The sequence below is a fragment of the Haliaeetus albicilla genome, chromosome 2 (assembly GCF_947461875.1).
Source record: "Haliaeetus albicilla chromosome 2, bHalAlb1.1, whole genome shotgun sequence".
NCBI classification, from domain to species: domain Eukaryota; kingdom Metazoa; phylum Chordata; class Aves; order Accipitriformes; family Accipitridae; genus Haliaeetus; species Haliaeetus albicilla.
The window spans coordinates 30,644,775-30,670,782 of record NC_091484.1 but is presented as its reverse complement, the minus strand read 5'-3'; the positions used below and the strand labels follow the sequence as shown (position 1 = coordinate 30,670,782).

General features: G+C 42.5%; 1 protein-coding gene across 3 annotated transcripts in view; it reads right to left on the bottom strand.

The window, feature by feature from the left end:
- The window catches only part of GLI3 (GLI family zinc finger 3), a 215,009-nt gene that overhangs the window by 16,407 nt on the left and 172,594 nt on the right, over positions 1 to 26,008 (bottom strand). For all 3 annotated transcript variants that reach the window (XM_069812338.1, XM_069812329.1, XM_069812318.1), the window contains exon 10: positions 24,562 to 24,702. In XM_069812338.1, coding sequence (XP_069668439.1) covers positions 24,562 to 24,702 — 141 coding nt within the window. The remainder of the gene's footprint in view (positions 1 to 24,561; positions 24,703 to 26,008) is intronic.

The window sequence follows — 26,008 nt, the reverse complement described above, 5'->3', positions numbered from 1 at the left end:
AATTTCAGCAGGAGCTACCTGACTCATCCTCCTGCACTCTCTTGGAGAAACGCTGCCTCAGAGACTTCCCCGGTGCTGTACCTTCTACCACAGCTTGCTAGCTGTGCCACTAGATGGCTGCATTTCTCAGCAAATGCGATTATTCCATTAAGGTACTAGACAAAATCCTTCCAGAGTTTATATTTGAACACAGGACAGGGATGAAATATGTATCTACTCTGTAAGTAGCTCACAGAAAAAGCCAGCCGTACAGAAACTCAGTAGTTCATACTGGAACACAAAGAAGATAATCCCAATCTTTTCTAAACTCCTGAAAAAAATCAGAAAACCAAATAAAATCACTCATGTTCACCATTATGCGGCATCACCGTGGCAAACACATGTGCATTGCCTATAAAAGATGACTGCTCTTTTTCTCTTTCTGAAACTTTATTGCCATTTCTTTAAAGTTGTGATGGGGCACAGAGTGCATGAAAAGAGCAGATGTGCTGGACAACGTACAACATGTAATCTGCAGGAGTTTATGTTTCAAGTGCAGATGTCTAGTCCATTTGTAACTACACACGCCTGTACCAAAAAGCGTACAGATGCCCTGCGCTGTGAAATGGCATTGGAAAAGTCCAATGAGGTTAACGTGCACTCTTCTTTCCTGAATGAGAAAGAAGTAACGGGACAAAACTCAATGCATTGAAGTAATTCTTGGCCAAATTTTTCTGTAAACATTACAGACTGTGAGTTAACATGGTTAAACCTACATGGCCAAGAGGGAAATGAAAATTGAGTGTGTGACACAGGCTTTCCCTTTGATACAAAAACTTCAAGACTGGTTCAATCAGTTCACAACAGCACCTCCCTTTACCTCCCACTGTGTGGACACCCATGGATGCTCTCTTAGAGAAATTCTCAAAGGACACTTTTTCTCTTTGTCCCTGCAAACGAGCTTCCTCCTTGCCCTCCAGACCTCTAGCCTTTATCAGCGTGAGCATCCTCTAAAACTGGCCTTTCTCATGGGCGTAAAAATCCCTTCCTCACCCCCTCCCCAGCCCAGGCTCACTGCAGCAGCTGACAAAGCTTGCCCAGGATGGTGACTTGATCATTCGCCTCTCTCTCCGTCACTCCACTGGCTCACCTGTCAAGTATCTTATGATCACCCTCAGGTCACTGCACAGCTGTGTCCCTCCATACTTGTCTGCCCTGCTCTCTTATCCTATCACTCCTTTCCTATCCCCTCTGCTCTTCCTACAATCAAACCCCTCTTTGCGCCATTTTTTCCCTCATTGCTCTGATGCTCCAAGAGGCCTCTGAGAGCTCACCTGCAAAGCCATCTCATTCTCACTCAATCCCTCTGAGTATCCTCACTTGCAGGTAAAGCCTAGAAGAAATGAGCCCATGACATCATCTGCTAATCTGGGTAATTTCTTTTGCTCCCAGGTGAGCTGCTCAATTGCTTTTTTGCAGAGGGGTGATATTTTAGCAGACCTATAAATGTGCCCAAATACTAGAAGGCTGCTCTGGAAGAAGACACTTGCTAGACATTAAATCAGCACAAGTAAGAGGCCAAGAGCAGAAACCAGCAGTGCGCTCAGGTAAGGAGATTCACAGCATTTGTAATCCTGACCATGTAGGCTCACTTGCTCAAGCTGTGATTTGAAAACTGATCAGTCATCTGCTATGGACATGTAGGCAAAACTATACACATATAAAACAGGACCTAAATCTACATCGGGATTTTTTTATCATTATAATTTGGCAGAAACAATGTACAATATTTACAACATGTTTAAAGGAAGAGGGAGGTCTCACTGTGCAAACAACGTCAATTAGAAAAGTTCAGAAGTTTGTGAACTCTGGCATTCAAGTTCTTTGACTCAGATAATTACCTTTGGATTTTGCACGGTGTTTTTGGCTCCCTGGTCTCTATTATGAGAGGGAATGAATAGTTTTGAGCTTGTAAAACAAAGAACAGTCAGGAATAAGAGTATTATGCAAAGCAGAAGCTTTGGTACAGTACAATAAGGATTTATAGGGTTTCAATTTATAATCTGTTTGTAACCTTATTACACCCATGAAATGTCACATTCCAGGGACTAGATCAGAAGGATTTTTTTTTTTCTGGTGAAATTGAATTTTGATGCAGTTTCAGGGTGTGAAAAGGCTTCTCTTTTAATTTTGTAGACCCAAACCTGCAAGTTTTACTTACGTTGGTAATCCTTATTACAGTAAATAGGCACATGAAAGCCAATGATATTACTCCCTAGTGTCAGGTTTGCTAACATAAGGCTCTGAAGCACCAGCTCTGTATTATTAAGAATTTTTGACCTGAAAAAAAAAGCCCCCATTAAAAGCTGGAATTCTACTAGCTATCTCCCACTGCACACAGCTCCAAAAAGCTGCTAAACAGGAGTCATTTGCAGAATACCAGTCACTTTCATGCCACTTCAATGCTCATTACCAAACCTCAGTCTGTCCTGGCTCATTTTCTTTTCTTTAAAAAATGTTGCTATTATCATTTGGCTCAAAAATACCCTAAAATGAACAGAGGGAGCTGACCTAAATACTGATTTTTGGTCTCAGAATGCCCTGGCTTTGAAGGAGGAAGCTCTGAGATGAATTTCAGTTCCAGAGCAAGAAAGCCACCAAATTCATTGAAATCAAGGCTGAAGTTGGCCTGTCATCTTTACTGGGGAAGCTCAAAAAACAGACAGCACAACCTGCAGTGTCCTGGAAGCATAAATGCTTACATGGTAAGAGATGCTATTTGAAAAGGGAACACCTTAAATCATATGTGTTCTCATATAATCAACGCACACCATACATGCTACTCCGTATTGCAGCAGATGATGTGAGGTAACACTGGAAGTACGATCTGCAATAATCTTAGTGTTCCATTTCCCTCCTCCATGTGTTTTTTAGAAGAAAGCATATCCTAGCTGACTGCTTGCTACCCATTAACTATTCAATACATAAACAAAAGCCAAATGTGCTCTCACAGTAGTCAAACAGCAGGAGGAAGGCCTCTTCATACTGGTGGAATGAGTTAGGAACAACACAAAAAGAATGATTGTCACCTGCAACTGAGATTGCATCTGAAAGCAAAGTGTTATTTGGTGGATAAAGCAGAAAATATTTGGAAAATCTCCTGATTCTGCCTTCTAACCCAGACACGCTACCCTAGCGTATGCTAGGAGAAAACTGGGAAAAGACCATGCTGTATTGGTATAATGTGCTAAGTTAGTGGCACAACGGAAGGCATATCACCATTGCCAAAAATTGGTTTAATTTCAATTATACAATGACAACTTCGGACATTTATCTTCTCACAATTATTTCCCTGTATTTTAAAGATTTAAAAAGGAAGCGCTAAATAACTTCTCACTAAATCTCACTACTGACAACAAGCAGAAGCAGCATTTAAGCCACTTTCTAGCATAAATCTCCCCCTGGACTGTACTGCCACAGAAAGTCCCTCAAACCAGCAGAGCCACTGCATTTGCTGTGCAGGAGATGAAGTGTGAATGGCGAAGAGGCATCGCAGTGGAACGGCTGCTAAACACAGCTCATCCCACAGCTGCACGAGGGAGTCGCGGAGCCCATGGGCTGCAGAGAGGAAACGTGCAGAGATTGTGTCCGGCAGTAACAGACTGGATAGCTCTGAGACTGGTTTGGAAGGGGATTAGCTGTCCCTGACCCGCAAGTCCTGCAGGGAACATGCTTATTTATGTGTTTTGCATCGGGGATGTAGATTTGTCCTTAAGCCCACATGCAGTTAGAAACAGGAGGAGGGTTCCTGGTCATCAGGCCCATCCCTCGCTGTGGCAAGCGCTGCTACACATAATCCTAGTCACGACAGGAGCAAGCTTCGTCTTCTAAGTACATTGGTGATCTGCTCCCTCTGCTCCCAGTGGAAGGCTCTTCTAGGAACTCACTCCTCTGCTGGTTAGCAACTAATTTCTAGCTTTGATTTATTCACAGCCAATTTATATTCATTTGTTCTTGTGCCAACACTATCCTTTAGCTTAAACAGCTCTGCTTCCCCGCACAGTGTTTATTTCTTTCCCTCCCCCACCCCAACTAACTGACACACAGCACTCCTCTCTCTGCCTTCATTTGTTGAATTAAATAAACTGGTTCCTTCTGGTCTTCTTTAGGATGACCAAGTCCTCTTTACCGCTCTTACCCTGCCTTGGGGCTTGTGGTGTGGAAGTGTCTGTGTTCTGCCTGTCATTTTGTTCCCAGGTTCCTCATTGCCACTTCCAGGAGTTCATTAGTCCATCCCTCCTCAGTGGTCCTCTCAGCCCTCCTCTTCACCTACTCTAGTATCACTTCAGCCTTCTTGACCAGAATAGTGGGAAGTACACCAGAGCTCGCCAGACTTGGCGTAACAGAATTCACACATCCCTGTCCTCACTTAGGTATAAGTACAGATCTCTTCTTCACTTTGGACTTGAGATGATTACCAAAGCATCCTAGTACTTCATAGCTTGTGAATGTACCCCTCCTAACAAGAAACCTTGGGAAAGAGTATCTACTACTACGGCCACAGCAGAGGTGGAGACTTAAGGCCCAGGAAAGCTAAAGCCCACATGCATAGAAGTATTTCAGTCTCTGATTCCCAGTAAAAGTAGTCACTTATTCATGAGTGGTGTGCACACTTTCCAGGTTCTTGACCCACACAGCTTCCTGAGATAGCCGAGTGATTGTAAAAAGAGTATCAGCATTCAGAAAAGTGACAGGGCAGCACTTAAGCAAGTACCCATGCTTGCCTGCTCCCCAGGGATGCAATCCACAGCTCATCACTGCTCCCCACTGCTCCTCGCTACCATTTTAGGTAGTCAGGCAACTAAGAGATGACATCAGGCAGGCCTCCCTACCATCTCATTAACATCTCGATAAAGATTAACTCCACGATCCACAGCAAGATGGACAGACAAAAGCTTTGTAAAGAAGTCAGGATATAAAGGAGGTCCTGGTGAGGCAGGAAATATCCTGCCACAATAGAAACCCCATTGTGATGAGGAAAAAAAACCCCTGCATCTCCATGGAGTGAAATCCCCAGCAGACTTTTTGGACACATTACAATCACTGCAGTCGTGTCTCTCTCTAACCTCTGTGACGCTCTGTTAGAACAACGCATACATTTTAATTTCCTCTTACCTGCTGGAAAATAGGTAAGGATCCCATCTGTCCTTTCCCTAGTAAAGATCATTTGCAGGCACAACCAGGCTAAACAACCACAAGAGACTAATGTCTCCTCCCTGCTGTGCAAGTCAAGAGTACGCTTTTGACCTGGTGTCCTTAGGGTGATATAAGTACTTAAGCCATTTTTAGTTCCTGAGACGGAAGAAGCACTTAAGCTGCTTTAAACCTTTATGGTGGCATAAACGCTTAAGCTGGTTGCAGTTCCTAAAGCCAAGTCGAAGCTATAGCTATACATGAAGAACTCTGCACTTTTGCATAGGCACATGCCCGTGGAGAAGCTCAGATAACTATCTCCACTCCTGCTCCCTTTCCTTTGGATGCATTTATTGTTATTCTATTAGAGTTCCTGTGGCTGTCTTGCATACTTTATGGAAGATTTAAGAAATGCTGTTGTGACAGATCTCTGCTAACGCTGATTAGCAACATGACAATTTATACAATCCACTGATCTGGCCCAAAGCAGGTCAGCACCTCGACAGTCTTGACACCTTTGCTGAAATGGAATACCCACTGTTAAAGTCAGCTGGATCTTAAAAGCACTGCACAGCAATTTCCTCTGTGTATAATGAATGCACTAAATACTCTGTCTGCACACTGCACTCCTCACCTTGCAGTGTTTGATCTTGTCATTCAATCTCAATACTTAATTTTCAAAGTTTTCCACTACTAACAAATGAAGCCCCCCACTCCCCCTAGATTTGGTCATGATTGTAAACCTAAATGAGGACTAGTGGCATACCACATTTCAGTAAGCAGGTATTTTGGGGTTACATATGAGAGAGAAGAGTGTGACTTTTTTCAACAGTATTAAAAAAATACGTACTGCAAATGTTTATAACTCCAGTGTTATAAAACTAAAAAGGTTTTACCCATTAAAAAAAATCAAATCACTAAATAAAGAAAGTTTCAGTCAAAAAGACGGTTATTTCAAAAGGCAGTGAAGTATGTGGAAAACAGGAAATATAACTTACACTATTTTACAAACTTAATATATGAACTCTGTGTCCATGACTGTTAATACTTAATTATAAGAAAAAATTTAGACCTCAGTCAGCACTCCAGCTGAATTCATGCTTGAAGCTCATTTATTACTGTGCCGTTCTGGATTCCCATCTCTGTCCCTTGAGAATTGGCAATAGCAGTCAATGAAGAAATGGAGGGATCAAAATTAGAAGCCCAAGTCAACTGAAAAATAATGATGATTTATAACTTGAGACAGCCCACAGAAGTAGATGGACGGCGATGACAGGCACAGGAGAAGGGCAGCATGGAAACCAATGGCTGGAAGAGAGGATGGAAACAGTAAGAAAGGAGGAAAGTGGCGGGTGGGGGGGATCACACCATGTTCTGGCCACGCTGAGACACTGCATGGTTCTGCCCTGTAACAGCTCATCACCTTTTCTTTGCAAGATGTTGCCGTACTTCCAATATCACTGCCTCAATAGTTCATAAACTGCTTATTCACCTGCCTCAGTCTGAAGGGCTTGGGTTAATCTGGCTATTTTGACTCCAGCGTCCCAGGGAGCAGTCTCATGTGAAGGGCAGACTGAGGGGAACCTCAGAGATGTTGCAGTTGGGGTCAACAGCTGCCTTGGGCCAGCACAGCTGCCACTGGGAGAAGACCGAGTTTACAGTCATATTTCAAAACCTGTTAAAGATCTGGGGCCAGTGCAACACATGGAAAGAGACTGTTCTTGTCTCATGAGGCATACAAGTTCAGAAGCAAGGAATGCACAAAGACCAAGACCAGTCAAACCAATAATAATTAATGAACATTTTCATTTTGTGGAGTTTACTATAAGCCTGAGCAGGAGTCATCTTTTTGCCCCAAATGCTGTTTAACCAAGCCATGGTGAATCAGATGATTTTTTTATGTATGGGCTTGGAGAAGTCTTGTTTTCTAAACGTGAAACTGTATTACTAATAAACAGGAATACGCTAATTCAAAGGACATAACCCAGCAGGACTGTTTCTTTCTCACCTCTTCATTTCAGCTGAAAATATAGGTCTGTTTATTTTTTTTCATCTCTTTGCACTAACAACAGCTATAAAAGTTCTCAATCCCCAAGCTAAAAAAAAAAAGATGTTTTCTTTCTGCTTCTCCTTTTGTTCTCTTGCAATAAATTCTGTAGTTGTCTTCGTTGCCTATCAATAGGTTAAACATATCCAACTTGTATGTTTAAATGCTGAAGACAGAGAAGTCCCCAAGGATACGTCAATCGTTGGCTCTTGTACAAAGAAAATACTGTATTTTGCTCAGAAGAGCTTTCTGTGGCAATTTAAACACAGTGAGACAGACACAATATCCTGGAGAGAGGAAAACCTGCCTTATTACATTCCTGACCCAAGAGAAAGGATCTGCCCTTAGGACATAAAAAGAATCAGTGGGGGGAAAAAAAGAGAAAAGTTATCTAATCCTAAAAATAAAGACAGCGGTTCATAATACAGCATGACCTCCTTTTAATCTCTGATATAGTAGTTATACAGTATGGATGTGATATAATACCAACAGGGCAAACACAGCTTGCTCGTCAGGCTGGGAACCGACTCCCTCGGCCTGTATCTATGTTTCCAGGTTTTGGACAGCTTTTTGGTAGGCTTTGGGATATTCTGTGGAGGGAATGGAACTTATGGGATATTGCGGGGCTTCTTTCCCAGTAAGAACACATCTTGCTCTTGTTTCATTTAATATACATATATTCACGTATACAGTACAGTTAAGTCTGTTAGCAGCAAAATGCAGCTCCATCAAGGGCAATGTTTTACAGCTCTCCCTTGATTTCCTGTGTAATAGCATGCAGCTATAAAGCAACGGGCAGAAATTGCATCTTTATTCCCTAAACCTGAAAGTTTAATAAATGAGATTCTGCCAGAACATCAACATAAATGTTGTGGACATTAATTGTTCCACTTTTACAGTGGTAGGAAAGATGCTTTGATGACTCTCAGCTTTGTTTCTTCTCTGATGTTCTCTTCCATAACTGTCTAAAATCAAGTGCCATCTCTTTCCTGAAGGTTGCATTCTTGTATTACTAGCTGGGAGGTTAATAGGTGAAGCTGGTATGTTACAGGAATTCCAGCTTTCTTTACTCTTTTTTTTTTCTGAGTGTATGGAAATAATTTTTCAATGTATGCTGCTGTGATAACTGGGCTTTGCCAGTTTCTCCAGGGCTGATGCTCTGCATTGCATTTGCCATAGTTCAAGCAAGGTATCACAGCTTCCATATTTTGTGATGTTAACAAAAAAAATAAAGCTCCACCTCTCTCTTCAACCACCTGAATCTGTGACCTGCCCAAGGACAGGGCTAATTGCATTTGTGTGAAGGAGCTGCAGCAGAGAAGTGAAGGAACTGGAAGTGGAAACCACAAACCAGATGCTCAAGTCAACTGCTCTCAGATGGGGATGTTTTGGTTATGTCTCTGCCCTCCAAGGGTATGCCCTGCTTGCCTGAGAACTGCTGAAGCAGTGAAAGATGGAACAGGGTTACCATGAGGATGACTAAGTTCTTGGAGCACTGGGATAGAGGAGCCCACAGGGAAGAAGTGCCTCCCCACTGCTCCCGAAAGAGTACAAGGGGCCAACTGCAAGCTGACCACTCCTGGCATTTCTTCCAACCACCTTCTCCTACCTGTCTGCCGTCTGCATTACTTCCCTGCTCTGGCTGCCATCCTGGTCGCCCCCGCCACAGTACACTCCTGCGCACAAGTCCTGCAGTTTGTATTAGCGCTCCACCCTGCTGCATGGATGCTGGTAAACTCTCCTCCAACTTCCACTCACTCCAGCACCTTTCTTGGTGCAAACTGTGCGTGTTTGGATGCACATTTTGAGAGCTGCACTGAGCATGTTAACTGCTACGCTAACAGCAAGAAAGCCTTTTGCTGGAGGGTAATCCCTTCTGGAAAAGGCAACCTGACAGGTAGAACCCCATTACAACTTTCACCTTCACCAAGACTTCAGCAATGCACCAAAATCACTTCAAGAAAAATAACCTTACATATCCATGTTTGGCTCACTTTTACTTCGTGTTTTTCATGCTCTTCACATTCAGGTCCCCAAATTACACCCACATTTTACCTGTCTCCTGTGTTAAGGTCACATGAGAAAAATTTAGGGTAATTTGGTGCCTGCAGCATAAACCAAGAGACTCAAGACAGACTAGCAAGGAGAAAAGCAGAGGGAGAAAGAAGCCAGGCAATATGTGCACCAGTGATGAAGAATTCAAACTTGGCTCAAATGGACAGGGTTGGAAGAAAAGACTGAACAAAGGCTGCTTGCTGAAGGGTTTAAGACCCACTGCTGACTAAGTGATGAAACCGTCATGTTGGCCTTTACGATGCAATAGCAGCTGAAGGTGGTCTTCTCCCAAATCCTATACCGTAGCCCTGCACTGATGATCTTCAGCCTGCTCTGCCTGCTTTCCTTCCTTTTTTCTCCATCACACATGCACACAAGCTCTCCCCACAGGCTTTCTGAGAGCTGGCTACAGGCAGGAGTGCTACAGCTTGAGGTGCAGGAAGGATTCCTGGCTTCAGGAAACAGCTCTACGGCATGACTGCGAGGAGGTGCAATGCCTGTTCCTGCCATAAGCTCACAGGAGAGGAGATCCTCATTGCAAAGAGCTCCACATTCCTCTCAAATCTGTTACACATTCCTCTCTCAACCTAGTCAAAGCACAAACAAGGGCAGAGTTTTTCCTACAGTTGGATGGGGAAGAGGGTAAAGACTGGTCTGAAACCAAACATCTGTCCTTCTCTAGGTCTGAGATTACCAGTGAACATTGCCTAGAAAATGCACTGTCTGATACCTTCTAGAAGTGACTGAATATGGAAGGAGAGAAAACCACTTGAGGCTCACCTTCAAAATTTGCTGCTTCGTGATTTTTGCATTTAGGGATAAAAATTCATTTTACATGCAACTGCTACAGAATTTCCAGGAAAACCAAGTTAAACCACATTAAAACTCCCTCACACTCAGTACCCAATGTGAGCAATGGCTGACTTCTGTCTTTACAAATCTGAACTCACATACAGCTGTGTACAATCTTCAACAAAAACGTACATGAAAAACAGGCCTTACCTTAAAAAAACCCACAAAATGGCCCAGCACTTAGCACTGCTTACAGATGTTAAGTGTAACACACTTAAAAGCATATATTCTATTTCTGGATCTTTCTCACTGGCAAAAGAAGACCACAGAGGACTCCTGCCAGCACACTTGAGAAAGAAGTCATCATAAAGAGGCATTACAACAAGGCATTTCATCTTATTTGCAAATAGTATGAAGAAGGAGAATACCGTCCTGATTTTGTAAGCAGCACACCAGCACACACGAGGCAGAAGAACTAAATACTTTGGATGTTTTCCCACATTGCTGCGGAAGACAAAAATCTATAGGCCTCCTTCCTGCCACCATAACTCATCCGACTTCAATGGAAATCAGACCTGCTGTATATATTAAACCTGAAATTAACTATTCTCCCCCCATATTGTTTGGCTTTGATAAATTCCAGCCATTGCTCCTAGCCAAGATGCACAGATCTTGGTTCTGCGAGCTGCTCTGCTCGAACAGGCTCTTATGGCAGCCTGGAGCCTGTTAAATTCGATTGGGTCCAAACGCACTGAGCTCTCTGCAGGAGTGGGGCTGTAGCAGCTCTTATAGTTAGTTATTGAGCTGTGGGTTCAAACCACGCTTAAAGTAATAATATTTTCCTTTAAAAGAGGGCATGTTCACAAGAAAATAAAATGGGAAGAGATTTCTAATCTTTACATTCCACAGCACAGGCCAGATTGGTGGAGCCAAGAAATAAATGTTCAACAGTAAAGATGCCTAGAGCAGAAAAAAATGGAAGTAAAAAAGTACCTAGCAAAATATCCCAACAACTGTCATGCACCAAATGAATATATAAAGCCAGAGCTGTTTTATAAAAATTGTATGGCTTTAATGACAAAAATCTGTTAAAATTTACACTGCCTTTCAGTGCACGGGTTTGGAAATACACTGCAAGCAGGTTAGTACCAACAGGCTCTTTTGAGTTGAAATGTAACCCTATATTACAGCAGCTTTATATCATTTTATATTACCAGAGACAAACGGCTTAATCCCGTGAGCCAACTTATGAATCTATGAAAGGCTATAGCAAGATAGAATAAGGAAAAGCTAAAAAGTACCATTTTAACAAGATTTTGAAGTCTTCCAAACTCCCAGACTGGTACAATGGGTCATCTATCTAGGCAGGAGGATTAGCAAAATACTTGATCCCTTACAAACAAAGTTAAACCATTGCCTTCTTTCACTGAAAATCCTACAGTCCTAATGGGGCAAAATAGTAAGGTAAATGTCACAACTAAATGGGATCTGCTCTTCAGGGTGTATTAAGCATATGGCCACTAACACTAAACACGTTGACAGGAGTTGCTGCACAATGTGCACTTTGCGTAGGTCAACCTTGGACCAGATTTTGTAAAATCATGCACTTCTACTCTTAGTACTTTGTTAACGATTACAGCCCAGCTAACACTGATCCACTTAAAATGAAAGAAAAGATATTCCTCAGCAGGATCTTCCTGTGTAAATCAATCAGTAAGTCTTTTTAATTTTTTTAAAGAGAGTCCTATGCTTACCACATGGACATACTCAAATTGCCTGTATGATAAAAATACCAATGCTTTGTCTGCAGAAAGAGACTGTTGAATAGCAGGATTTTTTTCAAAAAATGCACTTAGTGTCTCCTTACACATAATCTACAAAAGCTACAGTTCAGATTAGGAGATAATGCCTGATCCACTTTTTGCAATGAAATGCACAAAAAATCCTAAGAAAGCTGGAAATGTAATGACTTAAAAGCGCACAACACTTTTCACAGAAACTACAAAGAAAAATGATGGCAGTGATAAGCATTACCAAAATCTTTACTAAGCAATGTACGTTTTAACATTTGTTTCATCACAGAGGAGATCCTGGTAGAATTAATCCAACATCGGTAGGTGACAGAAGCAGCAGTGTGTTAAAGCCACGACATCACAACTGAACTGGAGAAAGTATTTGGGGCGCCTCCTTCCTAACATCTCTAAGAAACATTTCTAACAAGCTTCAGCATGTGCAACAGTTTATTGCTCCTCTGAGACCTCCCTTGGCTTTTTTCCATGGGACATCCATTTAGAATTTACTTTTCACATCTGTGCTAAGCTTGGTTGTCCCTGTCACATCCTAGCAAAACTGCGGTTAGCAAAGGTCTCTGTCACATGTTACAGGTTAGTTGCCCTTGATGCTCCAGAGAGTGGCAGCAGAGATACCTTCTTTCATCTCTCTCTTGCCATGGGCTAACATATTTTATTCTCTTGTAGATGGTCTGATAGACAGTCTTGTGTTGTAGCTAGACCACAGACATATGTTTGAGCTGTTGGAATGAAAATTGTGCAGAATCTCATAGTAGAACACGGGGGTATCACCTAACAAACTTAGAAAAGAGCCAAGGTCAAATTTTTTTCTGCCCTGCATTCCACCCACTAACTTTAATTGACTTGCAGTGAACTTACAGGTGCTTCTGGTAACTAAAGATCAATCCTAAATAGTCTGGTTTATCTCAAAGATTCATCTTTCCTCCCATATACTGTTGTGGCACCACCTGAATGGGACAGACTTGTGCTGGCAGTCAACCCCAGAAGTCTGCAGGAGTAAACCAAAGGGCAGTCCTGTATCTCTGTAATTCTCCCCCATCCAAAAACTATCAGAGCTGGAGCCTGGCACCTCCAGAATGTGATATAAACCACACTTCTTTATTCAGGCTTGTTTTACTAACCATAAATTTTGGAATCCCTTTGGCAATTAATTTCCTGGCTGGTAATTCCTTCGCTCTGATCCACGCAGAGAAAGTGGCTGCACTGGAGGGAGGTGTGTGAGGTACACACTCTGGCTTTGCAAAATGAAGTGGTCTCTTGATTTAAATGACAGCAGCCAAGCCTGAAAACTTATTTGCTCTGTATAATGAAGTAAGCTAAGCTCACTGTTAAACAGTCTTTAAGCTGAGTGTAATGTGGCAAACGGTCAAATACTGCAGGTAGAGTTTTCTTGGTTATCTGTGGTAATATTAGAAATAGTTTAGACACAAGAAAGATATGCAGAAACTATCCTAACAGCAGTGAGATACAGAAATATACATTGTATGATAACTAGCACTGTAATAGTTTAAAGGATAAAGCCTTTATTTTACTAACTTTAAGAAAAATTACACTAACCAGAAAAAAAAAAATCACTGCATACTCATAGTGTATTAAGCTTCTATATTCTCAGCTCTTGTAGAGAGGTACAAAACTCTTGTAATCCTGCCTAGTGCTGGTAACTGGCAAAACAATCTACAATGCACAGTCCAGAGCTACAGGGATGCCTCTCCCTAGCAGCCAGGCCAGGTGGGCTTGATCACTTTTGACATATATATATTGTTTAAGGTCTTCTGAGACAAAGGGACAGAGAAGCTGTGTGGGCATAATTCCTATTAGTGGCGAAACTCTCGAAAACATTTTGACTAGGTTTCCTTTAGTTTTAGACAAAGGCGCTCACAGGAGGAAGAAAGTTGGTACCGTGCTCACATGTGCTGGAAAGAGTGAGATACTATCTTTTTAATTAACTCAGCCTAAAATGATGCAGTCTTAACTGAAGCGCTCCAATCCTGGATTCCTCAGATCAGGAAGCATCAGAGCTAAATAAATACAGGAAAGCCACTTGTCCTTCACACTCCAGAATGCTAAGCCCCCCCCACCCCCCCAAAACCATACTGGATCTCCCTGGATGCATCCCCTTTCCACGTTGTCCTGACATGGAGGGCCTACCCATAGGTGTACCTTAAACAAGGATCATAAATAAAACCAGTGCCAAGGGAACAACCGAAGAAAAAAAGGACGATGAGCATTTTAGGTACAAATACTTGTGGAGCAAGCTCTTGCCCTCACTGAAAACACTCTGGAAAAGATCCCTGAATTCAAGGGGTGTTGCCCTTACCTGGCAGAAATCACTGCTAAGGTGCTAACTAGAAGCAAAGGACGGACTTAGCTGTGTTGTGCTTCTCTCTGAAAATTTAGTGAGTGCCTACCTGCTGCTGTGCTGCTGCTGTTCTTTTTTTTAGTGCTTTCTTGACACATGTAGGAGAGGATAAAAGCCTAATGGGTGCGAGTGTCAGCACAATATAAATTACTGCAAGGAAAAACTTGATGCATGGCTTGGGATCTGAAAGAGGAATGTCCACCATTGTTTGTGATTATGGATCACATCACAATCTAATAGCAATTTTTATTTAATCAATAATTTCCATGCTGAACAGACAGCCCTGTTACAGAGAATCGACAAGCAGCTACTGATAGCGACAAGGCTTGTTATTAATCTTTACGCTGCCAACATATCAACCAAACTACTGTAAAAAAGCACCACCAAGATGGATTTAGAAGTAGGTCTTTCTTTTTTCCCCCCTTTCCTTCTTTTCTTTCTCTCTTTTTTCTTTCTCCTTTTCTTTCTCCCTTTCTTCCTTTGCCTTTCTTTTCTTTTTAGCTACACAGCCCCATTACCCTTCTCCCTTTCCAGGTATGTAATGTTTCATACACTTTATATTCTAAGTTTATTTGAAAAACCTGGGGCTTGAATTACACAAAAAGGCAATTCATATTAAGCAATTTCACAAATCAGTGGGACCTAGCCCAGTGCTCAGTGTTAGCCATTATAGGCTAATAAATCATACTTTCTCTTTGAGATGTCAATCGCCAAAGTGCTTTGTAAAAATGTTGGCATCTGTAATTCAGCGAAGCCTTTTCATCTTGAAATAAGATGCTCCAGACTGATAACAAGAATAATCCTCTCTTGATCAAAAAAAAAATCTGCATTTTACCAATTAAAGCTGCTGCCAGAAGCCAAACGGAGCAGCACTGAGACTCCACTGTAGTTTATCTCTGCTAAACACAAGGAGGGATACAGTTAGAGCTTTGTTTCATTTTCAGCTTGACTACTTTATCTCACGGAGAACTGCAGCATCTCAGCCCTGCGATACATGTAAGAATGGTATATGCAGACCTCATACCTACAGTGCAAGCCACCAGAGGACCCACTCCTGACAAAACCACCACCCATTCATTTTATAGATTAGGTACCAGACACCTTGAAGAAAAGTCAGGCTCACACAAAAGTTTAAGCACTGGAAAACACTAAATTTGTTTCACCATGATAAAAGGCTAATCTGTTTTTTTTTTTTTTTTCTATTAAGAGGTTACACAAACAACAGAGACTGCAAAAATGAATCCATGCAGCCCAGCCCACTCAAAACCAAATGCAGAAGCTGCATTTGCGCCTCTATTTAGCTTGCCTGTCCCTGCCTCCGTTCTTGCATGCTGATCTGCCACTTCTGTCTGAGAAAAAGCACTTCCACATGCAATAGCTGGGCCAGCACTCATAGATTTCTATTCTTCCAGGCATCTGGTTTTTATGGGCAAACCTTCTGGGTTGAATATGGGCAGCTATGAGGGAGAACATGGCACTTGTGACAAAGATATGAAGATGGGCTGGATAAAATCCTATTCACTGTGAGACAACAAAAGCAGTGCTGAGACAGACGACACCGAACAGGGACTCCAGAAAGCTTGAAGTAGATCTTCCATTGGTTCACCATAGTAACACAGGCTACAAACCAGCAATCACTTAGTCAGCAGTAGCAAGGCAGGAAAAAGCTGCACAGAAAGTGCAGCTCTGTCCCAGTGAATCTGCTTTGTCCTGGCCCATTGGTGAGGACTGAAAAGTACCTGGAGTCAATGCACAACCCCAACCTTCCTTGCAGCTCGGAGGCAGCAAAAAAAGCAGGCAAGGACTTCCCTTTTCTCTCTTCTCCATGATATGCCAACAACAGTCAGGAGCCAAAGAGCCAACTCAGTTTGCAGCTTTACTCTTGCCTACGCATTTGTTGCTCAGTCAGCGTGGGCTCCCCTGGGACTGGGCTGGCAGCTTCTTATCCTGCACTTCTCCCCAAAACTGGAAGGCACCTATGATAACATCACTAACCTGGAAGAGTTCACTAGCTCAACTTTCAGGCAAAATAAACACTTCAAATAAGTATGTATATCCACAAACCACCTAAATAGCGCTTTGTGATTAAAAGCACGGACAGAGGCTGAACGCTGCTCCCTGCCACGCACAGCCCTTTCCGCTCATGCACCCACTTGTTACGATTTCAATCTAAATCGCTAGAGTAACTTCTCGGGGCACAGGAGCAGCACTGTTCATCCTTACCTACACCAGTGAAAAAAAAGTGCTATTTAAATGTCACGTCATAGTTTAGCAACCTCTTTCAGGGACACCAATTCGAGGACAATGACTTTGGCAACTCATATGAACAGTAGCTGTAGCAGCAGCAGACTAACAACAAGTTTTCCTAATGCTGTGAAAGAAATGCTAATTACAGAGGAATTAAAACAAAAAAATGATTACATTTCTCTTTCTAAATCCCCTCTTAATACTTCACAGATTAGGGTGGATTTATTTTTTTGTAAACCTTTCTCTATGAAAAAAAGAAATCCCCACTTTATTTTTTTTTCCCCTTCTCCTCTGTGATTCATCAAAAGCCAGACTGTAGGTAGGGGAACTGCCAATGCGCTTGTGTAGTGGAGTGCTTAAGAGGACCTGAGCCAAAGCACAGCTGGCCTTTGGGTCAAGCCCAGAGTGAGTAAGATCTCTTCACAAGGCAGCAGTGCTGACTTTTAACACGGCTGGAAGGCAGAGGGCATCACGGTGGCTGGCGCAGAGCAAGGATGTGCTGGGCAAACAGGAGCCGTGCCAGACCCCGAGGGCTACTGAGGCTACAGAACAGCAGTGAGGTCCCTCTGTGGTTACTTAACCTTAAAACCCGACAGCACTTAGATGGTTACCTTTGATGGGGGGTTAAAGACTTGCTTCATTTAAACAAGTCTGTGTTAGGTACCCATACAGAAACCAAGAGAAAATGAACATACACTTAGGGGCACAGATCTGCTTACTAGCTCTCCTACGCCATGTAATGAATTGCTGGCCTATAAATGATGCTACCATTCTGGCACAGCTCAGAACTATGGGTTCAGCAGCCTATAATCCAGCACAGTAAGGTGGTGTCTTAATTATAACTAAGCCTTGAAACAGGCAGCGAGGAAGAGATTTCAAAATCTAAAAACTTCTGGATAGATGTTTCTCATGATTATTTGCTATAATCTCTCTCTCTCCCTCCTCTCCCTTGTTTCCTCACAGCTACAAACGTCAAATATACTGAGGGGATGCACAAACTGGAAAAAACCTTTTCATGGCAGTTGCTTCCCTCTGAAACAACTCCCTGCCTTCTCCAAGTTGCCCCAACCTTCAGCCCAAGCCCTGGGCTTGTCTCACTTGAAGAATGATTTCTTTTGTCCACAGCGTTGCTTCTCCAAGTATGGATTAGGGTCCAGACCCCAGTAAGTAAAAAATAAAATAAGATGAAATAGAATAAAACCACCAACAAAAATCCCTTTGCTGTTGTACATAAAACATTCTCCTTTGTCAGGAAAAAAAATGATTACTATAATGGATTTCATGTTCTTATCTATTCCTTACTCTTTTCAATTTAAAGGAAACATTTCTGAACCTTTCACAGCAGTAGCTGTCACTGCCACGCACAATGAGCCTGTGAACGGGCTGAAGCCTCTCTGTGTTACTGTACTAGAGCCAAATAAAACTATAATGAAAATGCACTGAAAACTGCCTCTGCAAGGAAGAATTAAAAATTAAATAAATCCCTGCACGTATGTGGAGATGCACGCAAACTGGGATGTGTAATTACAGCCCTTTGGGATTGTGAAGGGACTTGCTTCACATAGCTGGGACTTCACCTGCATCACGACCAGTTTGCAAGCACACCTCCAGCACGCAGAGAAAAGAAATCGCTAATGCATGAAGGATAATCTGCCTTTTGGGGCAGCTGTGTGTAATTGCCTCCTTTCAGGCACAGATGCCTACCTGCACAGCTGCGAGTAGCACCCTGTTGGCTTTGGCAGCTCGGGGCTGTTTGCTCACGGGGCAGTTTCTCCTCCTGCAAGCGGTGGGCAATGTGCGACTCTCAGGGTCATCTACAGCTCTGCCGCTGCAGCTATTACTCAGGGGAACTGCTCTCATCTGGCTTATTCTCCTATGGCAGCTGGATCTTTTTTTAGAGAAGAGGGGTGGAGCTCTCTCCAGTCCCTACCTACCACTCTTCTACAGCAGAGGAGTTGAGGAAGAAGTCACAGGCCAAAGGCAGCATGGTAGCAGAGGGAGTGAGACTTTCAAGTCTATTGACTTTGAGTGTCCTTATTTCTGGGCATCCAAAACAACCCGCTCCAAAGAGGTCTAGTCCTTCAGAGAGTGATGTGGTCCTCACCTCCCAATCAGACATGTTCTTCAGTGCTTCGAGGTGCACATCATTGATTAAGGCACCTCCTATCACGACAGATGCTGCAAAACCTGAGCTGGGGCAGGCTGTGGTCACAGCCCAGGTTTTATGTGGGTCTCCATGGATCGCTGGCAACCTTCTGTCGGCCAGAGCTGAACCCACCCTCTTCTGTAGGAGAGGAGGGCAAAAAGGTTAAGAAACTCAAGTCAGGGAACTTCATGTAATGGTTCTTCTGGGTATCCTCAGTGCATCGCGACTACCTTGGGAACACGTGGGTACCTGAGAAACACAAGAAACTTTCCACTGGTGCGGTAACAGAGCCTGGTGGAGCATTACAGCAGCTGCCCTGGGGATTGCTGGGGGAGCGCTCCGTCACCGGGGCTTTGCAAACAGGCGGGAAGACCTCAGCAAATGAAATCCTGACTGTAAGCCATTGCTGTCAGTTTAGGGCTTTTTGATCTCATCTAATCAAATGTAACAACAATGAGAGAATTTTATTGCTGTACAATTATGGAGAAAACACTAACAAAAAATAGCTCTACAGTTCTTCAAGCATGTTTTTGAATAAAAATAATTATCATCAAGGCTACACAGCAAGGGGGATGAGAAATAGGCAGCACTGCGTTCTTCTGATTGCCATTGTATTAATATTTAACAATAACTTCAGTCATTTCCTTGAAGGATAATTTCCTTAAACAAACTTTTATCTTTAGTGTCTAGCCCTTCTGCAATATTTTATTCTTAAACTGATTTCGGGGGGGGGAAAAGACAAACTGCAACAAAAAGCAGATTTATAAAAATATACAATATCTTATTAGCTTCTGGGCGCTGAAGTGCATTTATCACATATTTAAAACAAACTTGAGCTCAGCTAAGCCCAATTATAATATCTCGCTGGGCAGAGAAATTAATTAAACAGCTGAATGATAAAGACCCCAGCAGCAAACTGAAGCTTTAAAATAAATAAGGGTTTTTTTGGTTTTTTTTTAAGAAGAAGAAGGGAAAGAAAGAAACCTTTAATACACTTGTTCAGGCAGTAACATAAGCAATCTCTTCAGGAGTGCAACGCACTGTAAATAAGACTACCTGGCAGGCGAATGCAGTGGCGGCTCTAACGCAGCTCTCCAACTTTGTGATTTGCTAATGTGCCACCCCCCCGCCGCCGCCTCTTGCACCAACTTCAAATAACCCTGGGATCCTAACAGTGCAGCTCAGCGACTGAACCAGAACAAGGGCAGAACTTGTCAGGATTTAAGAGCTTTCAGCAAAACCCTTCAATTGCAGCCAGTACCCTATTCCATAGAAGGATATCAATTATAGATAGTGACTTGCTTTAGCAGGGCAGTCGGTACTGTCAGACGCTAGATAGACAACCATGAAGAATCATGAATCTTTCTATTAACTGTAAGAAAAGGGGGGGAAAAGGATGGATAGGTGCTATAAATAAGGCAGAGCATCTGAATGGTTTAACACCTTGCCTTTTGGTGTATGTATCATGAAAATTTAACCATGCTGAATTATAAGTGGCACATATCACTTGAAAATAAGAGCTCCTGCTTCAAAATCATTCCAGTGTCAAACCCTTCTGGGTGGGTCAATAACGATTCTTTTATGTAGCTTTTCAGTTATTTATTCATAGCAGCCCAGGTTCTGTTCATAAATTCAGTCAGAAAACATTGTCTCTTGGAGCCTAAGCACACTTTCACTAGTGCCCACATTTCACACTAATAACAGCAGGACTTTGCTACAGAAAGTAATGCAGAAAAATGTGATCAGATGCTGACTATTGTGCCCACAATTGTAATTTCTGCTCTAAAGCTATACCACATATTCGGACACAGATTATCTTTCTATTTACCATTCCATACATGCTATATTACACATCACTTTGTAATGCAGATATTGCTAGAATCTGATTCATCTACAGTTGATTTCAAAGTAAATTGGGTCCCATCATTCCCCAAAAGGTAATAAAGCTATCCTCATGCGACAGGAAGACCAAAATATACACAAATTCATATTTACCTCTTTTGAAACACATGCATACGTGCTTGCATATACACTCTATACATGAAGGGAGTAATGACATCTATAATGTGAACTGTGTGCATTGCGTATTGTGGAAAAGCTCTCCTGAGCTCTGCTCAGCCTGGCGCAACTAGAATTCACACTGAGGTACCTAATACTTTAGGAAACAAAACTAACAGGTAGAAATATACTTCCATCTTTTCCCTAAACACTGCAGTTCCTCTAAGATTCCAGTGCTTTGGGATGCAAGGCTTGGCTAACAGTCTGTTCTGTGCCATCAGATGTTTTGGGTCTGATATCTTACTATTATGCACGGCTACAAACAGTAGCTTTATTCCCCTGAAAGAAAACTCCGCATTCATTAAAAGACTTACTGCTAGCCTGTGTAGATCCTGAAAATTTAGCCTTATCAGGATGTGTAAGAATGCTTTTTAGGTCTTTTTTCTGAAACTCTGCATTTTACAAATTTCTTCTTCTCAGCTGAATTTCCAAAACCCAGGGAACTGGTTTAGAGAGTTGTACAGGTGAAAGAATACTCTAAATGCTTCCAAGTCAAATATACAAATGCATTTTCCTTTCTACTGAATATATGCTACACACCACGTACTCAACGAAGTGGGTGACGGGGAAGGGTCTTCGTGCAATCCTTTGTGAAGGCCTACACAGCTCACTCTCAGTTTCACTATACAGTTCACTTGACTACCCATAGTATGGGCAAGTAGGTGTGTGTATGCAATATGATGTAGTATCATGTGTAGTGCTGTATCACACCCACCCAACACCCTTGAACACGTGACTGTAGCTCTCTGCTCATGCTCATCATCCTTTCTGAGTGCCAGGGAATACAGGGAAGACAGCAGACGTTACCGGGATGAGTCTTGCTAGGGCAATTTAAGCCTTTATTGCCTTTATCTATGCCAGTTGCCCCTGCCTTGAAGATTACTACGCCACAGTAGAGTCAACAAAACAGGATGGTTATCTGTACTTTTGATTACCTACGTGGCAGTCCAGCATCTTATTCAAAAGCCCCTTCAAGCTCGGCTGGAGCAACTGAGGCTCTGCTGAGTCTGCCAGCAGGCTGGGAATCACCCGCAGAGCAGCAGTGCATGCGGCCAGGAGAGACAACGTGGCAGAGCTCTGCTGCACGACTTGAAGGTTAATAGCGTGGTCCTAGCTACAGCCCTACCTGTACACAGGCTAGCTCAGGTACCTCCAGACAGCACTGAACAGCCTGATGTACACGGCCCTGGAGGTGCAGAGTGAAGAGCTCGTGCCCATATCGGGGTCCTTCCTTCTCTTGCGTTTGAGCAGCGTCTAGCACCGCGGGACTCTGGGCTTGACGAGGCCTCCAGCTGCTACTGCAGTGTAAATATTACTGAGTAAAGGATGTACTCATGCCACTGAGACACACGCTCTCTCTGTGCCTAGTTCAGGTGCACACATGTACACGCCAAGTTAGGAACTCATGCAGTGCAAAGGCGCTGAGGTAAGCGCATTTACAGCAGCTTGTATCTACTTGGATTTACTCGCCAGTATTTGGGCAGGAGGCATACACGAGCCACATCAGTGGGGAGATTTTCAAGGACCGAACTGCTGCTCGGGGACTGAACGCTTTCTGCCGGAGTCACAGACCTAAGCAAAACCGGGACTGCCTTCCTGTGAAGGCCTACCAAGACTCAGACTTCATTTCCCTAGTTGCTGCAGGTGTACATCAGAGGGCTCTGGCAATCAAGGGCAGACAAAATATGGGAGAGACAGACCAGGGTGAAGGGCCAGACTTTCAAACAGAGTTGGATGTCTAAAGCCCTTTGCAATTCTGGACAGAAATAACTCGCTCAAGTCCCCACAGCAGGGCTCTGTCGGAGCAGCAAAAGAAATCACAAACCAGGGCCCCATCACTGAGTCACGCTGACTCTTACAGCGTGATTTGTGCTACTTGAATGTGATGGTTGCGATGATGAATTTATTGTCTTCAGGGTATTGAGTCAGGACTTGCACCTCGTAATCTTAAATGCCATCATAACATATCTGAATCCTAAGCCCTGCCAAAAAGAACTCCATGTATCATAGAAACATTTTTTATATCCCCTTTTTATGTCTAGAGAAACCCATTTCAGATGTTGCCATTGTGCAGAAACATAAGAAATACATTTTTTTCAGAGGAGTCTTGCTGCTGACCCTTATAATACAGTCAGATTTGCTATAAAAATCACACCAGAATCAACAAACGCATTTTAAAAAAACCCCAAACAACCAATCACGCTGTCCATTTAATTCACCTTAAACTACAAAACATTAGCTAGTAGCTAACAGGCACAGTGGAATTCAATTAATTTTTACATCTGAAATGTCAAAAAATCCTCTTCCTTTTTTTCATTACCAAGGGCACCTTTATTCTGCAATTCTCTTCTATTTCACATATTTTGGTGTAAATTATTTATCAACATCACTAGGATCATTTCTGAATATTGAGAAAGGTTTGCCAGGCATCATAAAGCTTCAGCCTTACAATTATTAGCAGATATAAAGACTGTGCCTGTGCAGAGCCCCAGATGATGTCAATTGGTCTGTTTGCATGGAATCAATTGCAAGACCAACACTTGATCTTTTAAATGTGTCCAACCCTTTGCAGCAGCTGTTTATATGGCATTTCTTCCCCAAAAGATACTGTGACACCAACAGAGTCTCTCCTTACATTTCATTTTGGCCTATTAAAAAGTTAGGGAATTATTTGTGCAAAACGTGTCCAAAGGATTCTTAAAAAATGCCACAATTCTGCCATTATTTTAGTTTTGATAGTCTTTCACATATTATTATTTTGTTACTGTTACTACTACTACCTAATAATAACAAGAAACCGAAAATACAGCTTGATGAATAACTGCAACACCAAGAGGCTCTCACACTCCAGCAAGTGAAAGCTGGCATTGCTTTACTAAAGTCAGCTTTGCAGCATCAGTTTACCATTTTGCATAGTGTTTGGAAATAGATGGTGGGGTTTTTTTATTTATTTTGGGTGGAAAAGTACATTTTTCAACAAGCTATTTCAGTAGTACTGGCCACATTTCACAATCGATTTTGCATGATCTCCAGGAAAGTATTAAACAGTTTTCTACAATAAATATGATTCTGACACACTGATCATTTGCTGAAGATGTTCCTCTCTAATCTGTACTAGGAATTCCTTTTTTTTCAGAGTATTTGCTATGTTCTATGATGCCGGTAATTAAGAGAGGTGCTGCTAGCTAAGGAGGTTGGAAATGGGGGGACACTGTACTTGCCAGGTTATATTCTAGGTTTTGACTGTTCATTTTCTAGCTTACAATATTACAAAACAGTAAAAATAATTTCTTTTGGAGAGGTGGCAGAGAGGAAGAAAAACCAAGGCAGATACAACTAATATTTGGTGTAGCATAAAAAAGACCATAGTTTGCTTTTGCTAAAAACATGAAATAACTCAGTCTCCATGCATTTAGCCAAATAACCCCCTTCAGTTTACACTCAACAGTAAATTGATACCAACCCCCCCCTTAGGGAAGGGGAAGAAATCCCCTCACCCATTTCTACTGTTACAGTCCCTTTGAGGAGAAAAAATCAAACTTGGCTAAAGGTTAATAATAATTCATGTCCAGCTTACTATTACTCAATAACTATCAAAGTCTCTAACTCAAAATAGCGTTTGCTGGCTTACAGGATCAGAGCCATTACAATCTCTATTGAAGACTTTATTGAATTTTACACTAAGCTTTAGCTGAATGAACAGGTCAAGCACTGTGGCTCTGAGTTTTCTTTATTCTCAGAAACTCATAAACCCCTCTCCAGTTTGCAGCGCTGTTAGCTAAGAAACTTGACTCAGCACAGGGTCAGAGAACCCAACCCCTATGAAAAAGGTCACATAGTTTTAAAACCCAGTTCCTGAATACCATTAACTTACATGCACTAGCTGTTCCTGCGTGTCAAACTCCCGGGAACAGCCTTCCCAGTGGCAGTTTGTCTCATAGACCACTTCAGGCTCCTGTTTGCTTTCATCTTTGTCCCCTTCCTCTTTTACCAGGGTCATTCCTTCTGGCTGTTCCTGGAGAGAGGAAAAAAACAGGGGTGAGAAGAGAGAGGAAGTTCTGAAACTGAGGAGGAAGAAAAGTGAATTACTTCAGCATTAAAAGAAAGATGATGGGGGGGGGGGGGGGGGGATTATTTTACTCTCAGTTCGCTATGTTACTCTGTTCTACAAAATACAGAAGCCCAAAACAGGCCTGGTAAGCCAGAAGTCATTTGCAGACTATACGTGTAAAATAAATTTTTCCTCCCCAGAGGTACTCACTGCAGAGAATTTCTAAAAAAAAATCCCTTTACTTTTCAATTAAAAGCAAATCATAAAGGCTTGGCTTCTCTCTCCTATATTTAAGCAGCTTGTTATTTGTACACTTGCCCCTTATTATTCAGTAGCACCACTAGTGAAAAACGCACTATTCAATACAGTTGAATAATTGGAATCTGACTTTAGTACTAGGGTTAGACATAAACTGGATCACCGGCAATCCAAAGTGTGCTTTCATTGTTAATCCAGTGACAGTTTCGCACACTAAAACCTTTCCGAGAACAGACCGGTAATTTTCGTGCTACTTGTTCGTCTGTTCTTGCCCACCACGTGTGCATGAAAGGTGTAAGCAGAGGAAGAGAATATTTAATTTTGTTTTTTGACTTTCTACCTTCAGTTCCTCAAGGTGCCTTATTCTCCCCAGCTTGTTATTCGCTGAGGGTAGGAGTCAGATGTTACCGTAAGCATTTGGTTCACATTATGCACTCATGCTATTTTTCCATTTCGAACCTGCTGAAGGATTTAGACAGACCTCTGCTTTGTTTTCATGGATTCACTCACAAGATCGAGGCTCTGATTCTCATCTCCCCCGAGTGACTGTAAATCAGGAGTTGCTCTACTAAAACCAGTGGCATTAACTGGTATAGGAAGTATAGCAAATAAGACTGGAGCCCGACACTGAGGCCTCAGTGCAGTACAGTTTTAAGACCTGGTAAAAAGTCAAGGTGGCATATGTACTTTTGCTGAACAGAAAATACATCCTCAGCAAAGACCTGAATGTCTCTTGTTGACTTTCCCATGGCAAACAGAGGGTTGAGCACGCTCTGACTGATCACAGGAGCCTCTCCATCAGCCTCTTTCCTCTCTGCCCTCATTCTGCAACAGACCCTGTACCCCAGCAGCCCCTCACTGCTCACGTTTAACCCTTGCTACCGTGCGCTGAGGCTGCCCGTGTATGCACTAGATGAAGGGCCATACGAGCGCAGGAAGCCTGAAAACACAAGCTATGGGGAGGGCGCATTTTCCCTCTGGCAGCGAGATGAAAGGCTTATGACTGTAACCT